The sequence below is a fragment of the Perna viridis genome, chromosome 1 (genome assembly GCF_037379345.1).
Source record: "Perna viridis isolate PV_CMFRI_1.1 ecotype Kerala chromosome 1, ASM3737934v1, whole genome shotgun sequence".
Lineage (NCBI taxonomy): Eukaryota > Metazoa > Mollusca > Bivalvia > Mytilida > Mytilidae > Perna > Perna viridis.
This window is the reverse complement of record NC_142445.1, coordinates 29,207,791-29,222,654: the sequence shown is the minus strand read 5'-3', so window position 1 is coordinate 29,222,654 and position 14,864 is coordinate 29,207,791. Positions and strand designations below refer to the sequence as shown.

At 33.6% G+C, this 14,864-nt stretch overlaps 1 protein-coding gene, 1 long non-coding RNA gene and 1 pseudogene across 2 annotated transcripts; 1 reads left to right on the top strand and 2 right to left on the bottom strand.

The window, feature by feature from the left end:
- Positions 1-783: 783 nt before the first annotated feature.
- On the bottom strand, positions 784-2,255 carry LOC148628232 (uncharacterized). Its single transcript, XR_015922471.1, has 3 exons — positions 2,166-2,255; positions 1,312-1,379; positions 784-914 (listed from the first exon to the last, which is right to left on the bottom strand). It is a non-coding gene; the product is annotated as an uncharacterized LOC148628232 (long non-coding RNA).
- Positions 2,256-5,439: 3,184 nt separating this feature from the next.
- Positions 5,440-8,084, top strand: LOC148628231 (uncharacterized). The gene is made up of 2 exons (XM_088564711.1): positions 5,440-5,498; positions 6,154-8,084. Exons 1-2 carry the CDS (start codon positions 5,444-5,446, stop codon positions 7,896-7,898), a joined length of 1,800 nt encoding a protein of 599 aa, XP_088420837.1. The 5' UTR covers positions 5,440-5,443; the 3' UTR covers positions 7,899-8,084.
- A 3,403-nt stretch (positions 8,085-11,487) lies between these two features.
- On the bottom strand, positions 11,488-14,397 carry LOC148628230 (uncharacterized; annotated as a pseudogene).
- Positions 14,398-14,864: the final 467 nt, after the last annotated feature.

The following is a 14,864-nucleotide window of genomic DNA, read 5'->3' as shown; positions in this document are numbered from 1 at the left end:
TAAATCAATATTCGGTTGAAGTAATGGGGCTTATAACAGTAAGGATTCCTTAATTGTAAGCTTGCTTTGAATAAATAACATTTTGTCATTAATTGTACAATCTGAATAATAAGGCTTTTGTTAGATAATTAGTACTTTGACATTTCTCAACAGACTAAGCTACAAAAGGCAAAAAACAATATTTTCATGTATTTTGGATTTTCTTTATAAATCCATTAAAATACCATTCTAGCAAGTTCTTTTATATACTAGGTATCTTCCTTAGGTTTTGACAACTTATATATAAACACAATAAATTGCAATGGACTGAAAGTGAAGTCCAAATAGATTTTAAAATTTTATTCATATTAGATAAGTAGTCCAAATAACAAAATGTGTATAAACGTAACAATTATTGCACCTGATTAATAGTCGTTTAGAGTTACTTCAAACATAGCCACTACTTCTATCAATCTTAATACACTCTTTTCTGCAACCTTTCAGGGTGCACATTTCATTTGATAAACAATCAGAACTATTAAAACACAGATGTTCACAGATTCCATTTTGGTGAATTGCATCAATTTGTGATTGACGTCTAGCACCCATTGCTCCAAATATTCCACCAGAGATACTGCGCTTGATACAACGTCTTGATTTACAGACATCAGAAACATCTATAGCGCATATATATCCTGAACCACAGGAAACAGAAGTAACACATTCGTCTGCACAAAAGTTGCTTGATACTGGCTGAACTATTGGTTTTACTGGCATTGGGTCTTCGAAACCCAATGGTTCAATTAGACACACACGGCTACACCCTTGATGTTTACAGATTTCATCTTTCTTACAGTCAAATGAATAAAAACATTCAGTTTTACATTGAGGTACTCGATCGAATATGGTTTTATCAATTTTACTGCCTGGATATGCTAAAATAAAAATCATATTTTGTAACTATTATGAAATTTATCCGCATACAAAAAGAAATAAATATGAATAAAGAAATAAATATAATAATAATAATAATAATAATAATAATAATAATAATAATTTGAACTAAATAATGGAATACAGTGTATGTGTTTCGGATTTATAAACCCTTTTCCATATCAAATGTATATATATGTGTGGACAAAAAAGAGTGAAGAAAGCGAGACAAAACAAACAAAAGCAAAAATAAAATTCACAAAAATAAGTTAAAAAATAAATGGATAAAACAAATAAAAAAAATAATAGAAGCAAAAGTAAAATAAACATATTTTTTCATTTTGCTAGATGTTGAAATGAATAATACATTTTTTCTTGCATAAGAAAATATTTATGTACCTCCAAACGAACCGGACACGAATCCAAAAACCAATAAAAGTCCTTTGCTGTACATCTTCGTTTGTCTTCTATAGATAAAAAGTTACATGCTTAATCATCCTTGCACCTTACAAGGTAAAATAACATACAAGAAATGGTTCCTTTGTTATATTTTAGTTGCTTTTGAATAATTTCTTTTTCTAGAATTGCTAGAAAAGAATTGCTATTGATTTTAATTTATATAAATGGTAAAACATACCGAAAGAAATCAAATCGAAGAAAGGGTAACAAATACAAATTCACTAATTCCGCGATGCTCCCGAAGGGTTAGCAGTTCCGTTATTTTTCTTGCATTCAAAATACTATTTTTTGTTGAATTGGAAATTCTGATATCCGTAAAAAATGAATGCATCAGTAATTGATATTACTTTCGCTGTGATTGTCACGACATTGTCAGTGTTTCCAGAGAATGATATCGTAAAAGCCATTTCTACTCTCGACACTCGACAGCAGTACGTTTAAAACAACGCGCATTTTGAAAGATTATGTACTAACAACAAAGATATATAAGATCTTATTGTAATAAATTGAAAGCAGCAAATGTATCATTGTGACAATTTGTTACCTTAGGGAGAAGATTCATTAAGAATCCCTTTGTATCGATGGAACGATAAGAACAACGATAAATACATGTGTATTATTAAACATAAAATATGGAATCATGTCAGATTATATTTATTTTTGGATTGAAAAACACGTGTTTCAAAATTTACGATAAACTTATTTGATGACACCGAGAATAAGCAATTTACTTTAATTTCATGCACTATCAATATAAAAAAGGCAGACAAACAGACAACTATACATTTACTTACAATTTAGAATACAGTAGACCTCTATTGATTTAAACTGAATATTGAATGAAATGATTCGTGGTAGTTGCCTTTTATTATACATTCGCTGAGGGAGGAAATATATAGTTCACATTAAGAAAGACGTGTGTTTTTCACCTTGTCAAATTCACATTTAATAACGAATGCAAAATAAAAACCGCAAATGCTCTTTGAAAATAGTTATGACGCGAAGTACCATGGTATGAATGAAAACAAAATAACAATCAAAGTTTGGGTTCAAAGTTATAACTGCAAAACCATGACAGTTGTTACATATCTTGTTAATTATAGGTTAAGGTACATATAATACAAATTAAAAAACGAATTCACTAATGATGCCTTAATTGACGCGTTAGTGACATCCTACAAAATAATGACAAGAAAACAGCAAATAGTTATGGTAATTCAAGGAATGCAACTAGTCCTTAAATCTGTAATTTTTATTTAGACATATGAAAGACATCAATCTTTAAGTTTTAGCTCACAATAGGTTGATATAAGGAAACAAGATTTAAGTGCTAAGTACTGTGTTTGTATTTCGACGACAAATATGCCAAGATGACAAGTTTTAAAATCATGACCAACACACATCATTAGTTAATTAAAGTTCTTTTTTTTGTCTTAAAAAAGCCTCATTCTGTTACATTCGGAAGTCCAAAAAATAGACGGAACACCACCAATATTACAAAACAATTCAGACGCTAAAGGGTTATTTCACTAAAACAGATTATTTCAGAATAGACTAGGTGCATTGTAAGCGTAAGCGTTCGTCATCTCCTTTATTATAAATCCGCCCTATGAAGTCGAATTCGGTTTTTACGAATGAGGGGCACTACTTCACTCTAACCACAAGTCTATTCTCTGGGAAAATGGTTATACCATACAAATCAACGAGTTCATAATGTCGACCGTAAATTTTTTGAAGTAGTAATTTAAGTCTTGTGGTAACACAACTGTGTTAAAATAGCTTGTTCGAATGTTATTCTTATTAGAATTTGATAAACACTATTGTTGCTATAAGTCATAGTAAGATCATCTGAGCAAAAAGCAGGATAAGTTTTTAACTTGCATTAAAAACAAAGTAAAAGTAATGATGTCGACATCATATAGGATGCCACGGACATATACTATTTATATTAACTGCATAAAGAAATTGCTGTAGAAATGATACTTACGTTAAAAAATTAAAAGACTAGTTTTACAATGATTTACACTTTTAACCATTCATGTGTCATATTAAAAAAATAATAAAATAAAATAAAATAAAAAATGTCAGGAACACAAGCTAAGACAAAATAGCACAATTAACTGTAACTAACGAACATTTCACTATTTTTTTAATAAACAACCACCACAATTAACTATCAGTAACAATAATCTGACTATTTTTTTTTTAAACAAACACCACAATAAACTATAATTATGATATAGATAGCAGTGTGTTATCGAATGTTCCCAGTGTAATTTTGATTATTCACACTGTGAAATAAATTCGGTAATTTCACTCTCGCGCTTTCTTCCGCCAAAAACATCACAAATTATATGTAGTAAATAATGTAATCAATTGGTTATCTTGAATTATCAAAATGTTATCACTCTTGCCAAGAACGCACCAGCATTTAACTCGTGCTCGGAACAAGTTCCGCACACTCGTTTAATCTAGACGTTCTTCGGCACTTTTGATAATATTTTGATTATTCGCTCTTTCCAGTTAATTAGCCTATTATCCTATCAGTAATGAACAGCTCACTATTCTTTTGGAAAAAGACAAGAAAAAAAAATAACAAACAATCAAAGCATTACAAACATGAAAAAAAAAAACAAAGAGCAGCAGACTATGAAACAAAACAGACAAATAATAAAATGCAGTCCATTTTCAGGAACAGTAATATATTATTGATAAAGTCACTATAGCCCTGATTGTTTTAACATCCGTTTGAATTTATTTTCTGTTTTAATGTATAATTTAAAGAATATTCACATCCATGGCATTATTTATAGAATTTTGGTACAACCAATCAAGCAATATTAACTGCTGTGCGAGTCTAGTCTTATTTTAGGGGTTGCTAAAATGTTTTACCAACAGAGGCTCAAAAGCTCAACAATAAAAAAAAATACATAAATCATCGTTAGTAATTTACGCTGAATTGATAAATATTCAATTCCATTTTGTCAATATGGGTACATTTGTGGTTGTCGATAAAGCATAATAAGCTTTTTGGATACATTTTTTTCATATAGGAGCATTAATAATTTGCATTTATCATTCTGAACCATTTGAGAAAAATATAAGCAAAAGAAAAAATATAAGCAAAAGAAAAAAACAAACAAAAACAAAAACAACAAAAACAAGAACAAAAAAAGTTTATTCAAGAACAAACCGTCTTCCAAAAATCATGAAATAATCAAATATAAATATAATACGTTTATTTAACTTACAATCTATATCAATAACGCAAAGCTGTAAGGAAATAAAACGCCCGTCCAATCAAAACCTATGAAAATATAGCTTGGTTTACCTATTTACGTCACATCCACATTGTGAGGTAAACCTTTGTTGTATATTTCCCCATGTAGCTGTCAAATTGTTATGTACAATACATATTTGACGAATGCGGTACATATTTTGAAGGTATATAAATACAACGTGTGTATCTTGATTATCATTCAAACACAAACATTCATCTCAATATACACAAAAATAAAGAAAGGTAAGCTATCTGTATTGTTTGTATTAGTTCTTTTTGCAATGCAGGGAAAGACCTATTAAATATTTTGGATTGTTTGTTGCCAATAAAATAAAAAAAAATATCTGTTTTGTTCTCACATAAACATTGATTACCGATACAATATATCATTTCATTTAATACTTAATGACCTCATTATTAGAAATATTTAATTCCACATAAGATAAATAAGAAATTCTTATAACTTAGAAATTAATTTACAAATAATTTTATTAACCTAAATACCATTAGTTTTGTCATTATTATAACTATAAGAACGACAATATATATATGATATATATGGTATGATGTAAATTAAAAAAAAAATCAAATGATTGATTTTTAAAGTCAGAATGTCTGAGCTTTACCGTTTCAAGATGAGAAGGTTGCATTTGTCAACAGTACAGGTTTTGAACATTGTTTTACACGTTGAATTATATTAATGTTTTGTCTTCCCCCCAAAAAAACTCTGATTTGATTCAACAATTGTTGTATAATGTTATTATACAATATTATTTCTATCTTCTAGAAACAATGACGATTTTTACAACAGCGTTTTTGATAGGAATTTTATCCACCACTAGTTTAGGTAAGTTTCTTATTGTAGTCTGATAGGAAAAGGTTTTCGTAAAACATGACATGACATCTACATTGAATCGTAAGCCGTGGTTGCAGTTCAAAGTACTTTTTAACAACTTAAACAATGTAACAGATGAAAAGACTTCATGAATGCCATACGGTTCGTGATACATTTAGTTTAATTAAATAAGCAGAGTAAACAAAATAAACAAAATGCTAAACACGTTTTCCTATTTTGGATTTATATAAAACAAAATTTATTCCTAATTCTAATTTTAAAAAAATCATTTTAAACGGTAATTTGAAAACTTTTTTCACGCTTTATATAGCGCGCACTTCAGAAATGAACATATATAAATATCCGATGCAATTACTGAAATTGTGATGTTTGGTTAATGCTATGATATGCCGATTGAATCTTACTGAGGAAGTATATTGTTCTTCTTGGTAACAAGTTTGTGGTTTTAGTGGGTTTGGTTAACCACGAAATTTTATTGCCAATGAAATGGAAAGGAAAGTATCCATTCATTGGAATCGTCAAATCCACGAATACAAGAATCTACGCCCTGATGTTTTTTTCCCTAAACCACGAAAATTGGTTCCCACGAATATACAAGTACATTCACAGCATATCATTATATCCTAATAATCTTTTGCTCTTTTAGGTTCATACACTTCATCAAAAGATACAAAATGTAGAAGTAGGTGCACACAAAGAATCGGTAGTTGTCCTCAAGGATTTTCATGCGAAAGGGTTCCAAAAAATGGCTGCAGCAGATTTGTATTCGAATGCGTTAAAGTTGCCTTATACCCACCTACTGTTGTCGATCCATTGTTCCAAGTTGGTGGACAAAGAGGGCAAAGCAAGGAGGACCTCCAAATAGTCAAAGAATTACCCAACGTGCTTCCATCTAATGTTGGAATCAGAGGAGGAGGTATTATAAAGGATCTTCCAGGAGGCCCCGGAGTTCAAAGATCGGAGACATTGCGTGGTATTTTACCACCAGTGTTGGTGCGAAATGATGTTGGTCCCCTACGTGCTGACATTTATGCCCCAGGAGATGATAAAGTTGTTAAAGACAGTGGCTTAAACAATTTGCCGATTTCTCCAGTAAATATTGCCGATAGCTTTTTACCAGGAAACCCGTTTCTTCCAGTAGATACACATCCTCTTAATGACATTACTTCTGAGCAAAAACGTTTTTCGTTAGGCCTTTGCATTGATGATTGTCTGAAAAGAACAACTTGTCTTCAAGGTACAGACTGTGAATTATCATGCAAAAACATATGTCTCAAGGAAGAGTCGATAATTGGGGTAGGACCAGTCGTTGAGACATTGAATGGAGTACAAGGTATCGACAAAACCGTTCTTCCAGTAAATAAGAAACTTTTAATCAAATCAAACTCAAATGTTGGAAAAGATTTCCAATTAATATCCCAACATGGTGGTTCAGTACATGACTCAGATTTGAAAGGACCTATTGTCAAGTCAGAAGATTCATACCCTGTAGATAATACACCAGCCTTGATCCCAGTACAGAAAGTTGAAGTTGATCCATTCACTGGACAAATCGTATCTACAGTCAACGTTGACGGGGTATTTTCCAATCCAAAAGGTACTATTTCACAGAAGAAAGATTTGATTGACGCACAAAATATTGGGGTGCACGGTATCGTAAAACCTTTGCTTCCCGGAGGTGCAGCTCATGAATTAGAACTTAGAGGTAACATTTTTAAGCCAGTCGAGGCTTATCCATCTGATGTAATGAAAGGAGAAGGCAATATTATGTCACTTAACAAAGCTGCAACTAATCCTTTAAACAGACTTTTTGAAAATTCCGATAATTCTTTCATCAACCAACATGCTAAAGTTAACAACGGACTTTTTGATGCTCACATCGGTCACGAAAATTCAGCTTTAGTTGACAATGGTGGTCATCTTCACCCACTTGATGTAGTCTTACCAATCAAATCAAACGGTTTGGGTGCAAAGACTGTTATCGTTGATTCTGTAACTCCAGTGGAAACTGATATTGGAATTAGGAAACATGGTTATGATGGCAGATTTATTAACCAGGAAAGTAATTTGGGTCTTATTCGTAATATTTTTCCTTTTATCGGCCGTAATGATCAAATTATCGACCCATTGGTAAAAAAGAAAGCTGTTGGAGGATCAACTCTCCTTGTTGATGATTTTGGACGAGCCCATTTAGTCGACAGTAGAGTCAAATCAGCACAACCGTCCTCCCTTGAGTTGATTACAACAAATCCAAGCAATTGCTTTAGAGAATGCAACAAGAATTCTCAATGTATTGCCTATGAGAATGGTTGGTGTAGTGAAGTTGGATGTAAACGAGTTTGCGAATATCCGACTGGAAGTCTTCCAAAACAGGCTCGACGACAGTATTAAATTAATCCAAATGAAATCAAATGTGCAATATAATTGACATTCCCGAAATCCGAAAAGTATTTTTCAATGCGTTAAAATATGATTCTTGTACCTCTATTTATGCACTTATGATATTTTAATATTTTTACATAATAAAAATTAATATGACATAGTTTTCTTTATAACACGCTAGTTTAAATTGACCCGACATGAAAAAAGAAAAACACCCAACTCGTTAAATTAATTGGTATGCAATAGAAAAAAAATAATGTACCATTTGACTTGCATGAACAATTTCCTAACTGAAGTGAAACAGAAGCCAGTTTTGCAAATTACCAGGTTCTTCATGACATATTTGGAAAGAGCAATGTAAACAAAGATCCAAAGATCAAGGAACTAAACAAACATTTACACAAACCATAACAATCAAATAAAAAAAAGAAATTATTTATATATATGGAAATCATGCCTGATACTATTTTGTCTTGCTCGTTTAAAAGAAAATTCCTACAGTAACATATTTTAGAATTTGAATTTTTCTAATATAGGTCATCTAACTTAATTTCCAGATGGAAAATATGCATTCCATTTTAAAAAAGAAAAATGTGTTTATTGTTATTGGAAAAAAAATCCCATTACATATTTTTCGGCAATTTTTCCGTTAATTGTCTCCCCATTGAAAGAGGCTTTTGAACTTTTCAGAATAAATGTCTCTAATAAAACTATGTATTGTTTAATGCTATAGCTAGTTTGCATTGGTTAAGTGACAAACTTCCTCTAGTGGTTAACTGGACAAATTGAAAAAAGATTTAAACTTCCTAACAAACAAATATCAAAACACCTTTGGATAAATCTTTATAAATCAAGTAGTTTTATGTATTACTCTCTAATGTGCATAACCCAAGTTATATTTTGCAACTTTCAAAAATAGGGTTTCCATGGCTTGTTTACATACAACGTGAATATGTGATAAATTGTTACCCTAGCTCAACCACTTTTTAAAGTGCTGTGAAAAAAAAATTAAAATCAAAAATAAAGAACAGGCGCATTCTGAAGTGTAAAAATGAAATATCTTTCAAATCAAATTAAATTAAAAAAAAAATATTATTCAATCCAATGGCTACTGGTCTTCACTTCATGAGAGATTGTAGAGAGATCGAAAGTGATAACACACTCTAAGCAACTGAGAATGTTAAGGATTGGAATAAAATTTTGGGGAGCTCTCAGTAACTTACAGTGTGAGATCACTAAAGATAAGGGTGGGAGGGAGGGGAAAATAGCAAATTAACACTCTCCAAAACGAGATGACCAGAAAACGAGAAGTCAACACATTACTAATGTGCCCAAGAGGAAAGTACTAAAAATTCATTTCCATGCAATACCGATATACCACAAACGTTCGTATCTGACCCAACGTTTGTCAGCACCACACTGCAGCTAGAAGAATGATTAGGGTGTTCTCGTTTCTTCTCGTGTGATGTCACTTACGATATAGAGAAATCGAAAGTGATAACACACTCTAAGCAACTGAGAATGTCAAGGATTGAAATAAAATTTTGGTACGTTCAAAACAAAACACAAACCAGTATTCGAAATTGTCTACTAGGCAGACCTATAAAGTAACAAAACCCAAAACTGATCCAAAACTAAACTTTATAGGAATGCCGAGTTGAAAACCAGATCAATATGTTGCTAAAACATACTGCCGAAATTGTGGTACTGGCAGCAAACAATGGATGGTGGAAATTAAAATAAAAAAAGTTCGGAGATCAGCATGTTGCTAATTTCTAGTAGAATTCTCTCAAGGTATTATCAAATTAGTTATACCGGAAACCTCATTTTGCCTAAGTTCATGTGACCTTGACCTACCGATTGAAATAATAATTTCCATCCTCACAACAGTACTGTCTAAGCCTCGAGAAATTACACATAGGCGTTCTCAAGTTCTACCAAAGAAACAAATTCGTGACTGACGGTCGGACAGAGTGACAAAATCGCGAAAGGCCGTGGGACAAAAATATTATGTCATGTATTATTCCACAGTGCTGGTGCACCCGTTAGGGTAAGCGTCCTGCTTTTCTAGTCGTTCATATATATTGTCCCATCCAATATTTGATGAAAGAGGAAACTGGCACAAGGAACTAATGGGTCAACATGACAGATATGGTCGTGCCATCAGGGCAGACACGATCATGGTAACAACAAAACTTTTTCTTTTTAACCTTTATTTAATTACATATTTCAGAATATTTAAATTACAAATATTCAAACAGCGGGGAAAACGAAATAACAAACAAAATCCTTATGTAAAAGGAGTACTCAAAAGGCATTAGGAAGTTTATTAACATCCCCATACTTTTCAAAAATCACACTGGCTACATTGGGAGTGTTAAGGACGTTAGAAAACAAACTCCCCATTGCGGTTTTATCAGCGATACTTGTCATGCGGGAGTATTTGTTATAACTACTCTGAGAAAACCATCCAACATGCTCCATTATATCACGAGATGTTCCACATTCCGAAACATTCAAAGGTATTGCACACCCACCTCTTGAGTTATGGGGGGTTTCCCCTTCATCAATCCCCAATTGTTTTAAATAGAATTTTAGCCTAGTATACATTGCAGAATGAGACACTGGTATATCTAAAACATGTTTCCTTGAGCGATTTCCCATTTCAGCGGAACCAGAAACATACCTTTCAATACCTAAAACAGGACAAATAGAAGAATCGCTCGTACGCATAATACAAAATTCAATTTTCTTCCCATTCGTAAGGGTCTTTCCCACGGTATGAGTAATTACAAACCCCAAATCACCATCAAGACGCTTAATTTCCTGAGTTAAGGACTTTCCCAGGTCAGAATCGCTGTCACCAGCAAAATATTGCAGGTTAAGGAATGCTTGATCCCTAAGTAAAACGTATCTTTCAGCAGGGGGATTAACATTCATCAGAGCTTAGACTCAATATATTTAGAAATAGAGTTGACCTTTTCAACAAACATTGGTTTAGCCTGTTTAACTACAGCATGAGAGACCGCCTGTTCGCGTTTGATAGCATCTAAATATTTCTTCACCTTTACACTTGATACTGGGTTACTAATATTTCTTTTCTCATCCCATACCTTGCCTTTACCATAAGCCTCAAAAATATATTTTAATTGACCCAAAATAGACTGGACGGTGCCTGACGCTAACCTCAAAGAACAGTCACACTCTAACACTCCAACTTTACCCAAGTTTTGACAAGATATGACACGAATTTGTGTTTTCCCCTTTTGGTCTTTCATAACCAAAATCTTTCTAATATCATCAGGCATGGCGGAAAGAATATTTTTTTTAGAACCATCCAAAAATAAAACAAATTCTTTTTCAAGAGAGGAAGTTTTCTTATTAGAATCGGTACAATCTACAAGACTGTCTATATATCTTAACCTTTCACCGGTCAATAAATCATCAGATGCGGAGAATTCATCCTCATCAATTGCAAACTTAAATCCACATGACTGACAAAATTTTGCATCCGCATCATTAGGATATTCACACGAAAAACAGGAAAATGCTGGTTTCCATACCCTTGGTACGCCATAAGATACCTATAATCAAAAAATTATTTTAGCTGCATACAACTTGTAATTAACGGGATGGACTGGAAACCAGTTTTAGTTGGCCTCAAAAGAACAGATTTAAACCCAACATCACCTAACAAAACCCAATATCGAACTATGGACCACATTTGCGGCCACCATTGTGGGATGGGAGACAATTCAGGGAAAACAACACAACGGAGCGACTGTTCCACTAAAAAATTGAAGAACTACGGAAATAAGACAAAAAAGGGGGAAACACATAAGAATTAAGTTGACCCGATATATCCTGAGCGAATAAATTAACACCAGCCGATTCTAGGGAGAATGTACGTGTAAAATGTGGCAAAGAGTTCCCATCCCGATCTTTCATCACATTCGAATCTGCTGCCATTAGATCAAAAGTGTGGGGTCCAAACATACTATACTGCAACACTCAAAGTACTTTCACCAAGGTCAATAACCCTTGATTCGAAATCTGCTGGATTTTCACTAAAAGGTACGTAAGACATATGCAAATCGATATTTCTCTCTTGACATATAGAAAAAATCGCCTTTAACACTGTGTTAAACTCCCTACTCTTACAACCTCCATTATTCCAAGCGTAGATCACCGCCTGGTTATCAACAAAAACATCTACACAATGATTTTCTAATCGACATGTGAGGGACGCAAGAACTTTATGCACAGCTTCTGCCTCTTTGACCTGAATTGGCCTTTTATCGTCTGCATCGAAAAAAATCACCTAACGAGTAATTATTCTCAATTAAAGCCCCCCAACGATACAAAGAGGAGTCAGTTACAAAGGAATACTGAAGGTGCTTTGCCGATCGCCAGGGAACAAAACCGTCCCAATTATCTAGAAATTCCCAATGAGTTTAAGGGTATCAGTCAGGGGAACCGGCTTACTACATTTTAATGCTTTACTAATAGCCAAATTCACTTCCCGCGTATATAGTCTAGCAGCAGGGACATCCAATAGAAAAGAAATGCACTTTCTCGCGAATCTTTGGAGTGTTTTCAACGAAACCGTTTTTTCCTGCAAAATATGTCTTCTCAAAAGAGCGAATGACTTCTTTTTAGAGTCGGGTAATAAAAATGCCTGTTTAACTGATTCAACAAGCATTCCCAGAAATTTTATGACCTGACAGGGCACAAAAATTGATTTACTTAACCCTATGAAATACCCCAGTCTGACTAAGACCTCACAAACAATCATCAAAGCTTTAAGAGCTTTTAATTTACTATCTGCAGCATCCCCACCTATAAATTAGCCAGAAATAAGCCTATCATCGATATACTGGAGGCATGGGACACCCAACTGTCTGCAATAGCTAGTAGCTACAAGCCCTATTCTTTGATAAATATAAGCACTTGTTTTAAAGCCAAAAGGGATGGTATTATAGACAAAATACCAGCTCCCAAATTGAACACCAAAGTACTTTCTAGAGTCGGCATTTAAAAGGACATGATCATAACCAGACTTATCATCAACTGAACTCATTTAACAATCTTTTGAAACCATACGCGGAACTTCCCTTAATGTGTCTAGAACAAAAGGCTTATCAACAACCCACAGGTTAAGAAATCTTTCATCGTGACAAAGGCGGGGTTTCATGGAAGGGAGGCTCACACTCCTCAACCTTTCCCCATAAAGACATTGACTCATTCTGAAGCCTCTCCAAAATTGTTGATTTGATAAAATCAACAAAATCCCTACAAACTGGAGAGTTGGAAAAAAACTCTGAAGGAGGGGAGTCGGAATTGTATGCTTTTCCCTTGAAATTACTTTGAAAATGTTTGAAATAGTGCTCGACATTTACGCCGTTCTTTAGCCACTCTAACACTTCATCATCAGGATTTAATTTTCCCCACTTTTCCAAGTGTTTGTGCAGATTTCCATCTCGAAAATCTCTCGGATCTCGAAAGGGGAACGTTTCAAAATCAAAAGGATTACCAGCAGCTACATTTTGGTAGTGAACTTGAATGGAGGAAAAAGAACTTCTCCTCTGTAATTAACCCACTTTTCATCAGAATTTTTAAACTGTACTTTTGAAGGATCAAAGCTAATGTCCAGCTCCCATTCATAAATTTCTGGATGAAATTTAGTCTTTTTATACCCTCTTTATGTTTCTAAAACATAAGCAAAATAAAATATTACAGAGAAAAAGTTCCCTAACCTCCACTCCACGTGACTTGCGCCACTAAAGGATTAGACCCTTTCGGAAAAAAGGTTAGAAAACAAAAGGAACAAAAATTTTAGAAAAGAATGAAAATTGTGTTCAATATTAATAAATATAACACATATAAAGGCTTATAAACCTATTCCTTCTTTAACTTGGGACACTCGTTTATAAAATGATCACTTTTCTTGCAGTAAAAACAAGCACCATTCGAATTTCTACGCGCTCTAGATCAAGGTCTAGTAGAATTAGGTCTGTTCATCCCAAAAGCTGAAATGACCAGGGAAATTACCCATACCAGGATAACCAATAGGGTACGGTGCGGGGAATTGGAACGGCGGATAACTAACCGGTACATTGGGCTGTTGCTGTACAGTATTAATAGTTACTGACCTAGACTGATCTTTCTTCTCAGAAGATAATTTTGATTCGTGTTTATTTGTTTTTACCCATTCTGCAATTGCAGAAGAAATTTTTTTGTCTTCGCTAGAACCGAATAATTTTAAACACAAATTACATAAGTCTGGAATGTTTTCGTACTGTCTACACGCCTGTAAGGCTTTACTAAAGAAATCAGTGTCACTATGTCCAGCTTTTAAAGCAGCCTCTACCAAAACTTCCATACTGGCCAAAAGCACGCTGGGCGAAGTCAACTTGGGTCTGCCTGCTAAAACTCTTATATTTTTAAGAGCATCATCCACCCTCTCGGAACATAGCTTTTGACTCATATCATCAAAATTCTGCTCCATTCTTGTCAATCTAGATTCCATATCCCCTCTACCTTTACATGGGGAAGACTTTGACTGACTAGATTGACGCCCACTGGCACTAGCTGTGGAGGAACCTGCTGATAAGATAAATAAATCCAGTCAAACTTCATTTTCGTAAAGTATAAACCAATGAAAACTTTACAATTACCAAAAATATAAAATATAGCGTAAATCAGTTGTCCAATTATAACATATTTCGGAAAGAAGAAAAAAGGGGGGGTAACAACCAAAACAATAGAAAATTATAGGTGTATAATATAAATGACAAATGTAGGTTGGCAGTCTAGGATATACTGTACTTTCAGTCATCCTCCCAGATTCATCCAATGAATACCGAATGAATATTTTACATAGTAACAACCCCTACTAAAATCTGCTCACATGCCAATAAAATAAGCGTCTTAAAGTAAATTGTAGGTCTGGTCTGAAAAACGGTTTTACAACGT

Coding starts and splice junctions, on each gene's coding strand:
- LOC148628231 (XM_088564711.1), top strand. CDS start 5,444: ATGACGATTTTTACAACAGCGTTTTTGATAGGAATTTTATCCACCACT. Junction 5,499..6,153: donor TTTATCCACCACTAGTTTAG/GTAAGTTTCTTA, acceptor TTGCTCTTTTAG/GTTCATACACTTCATCAAAA.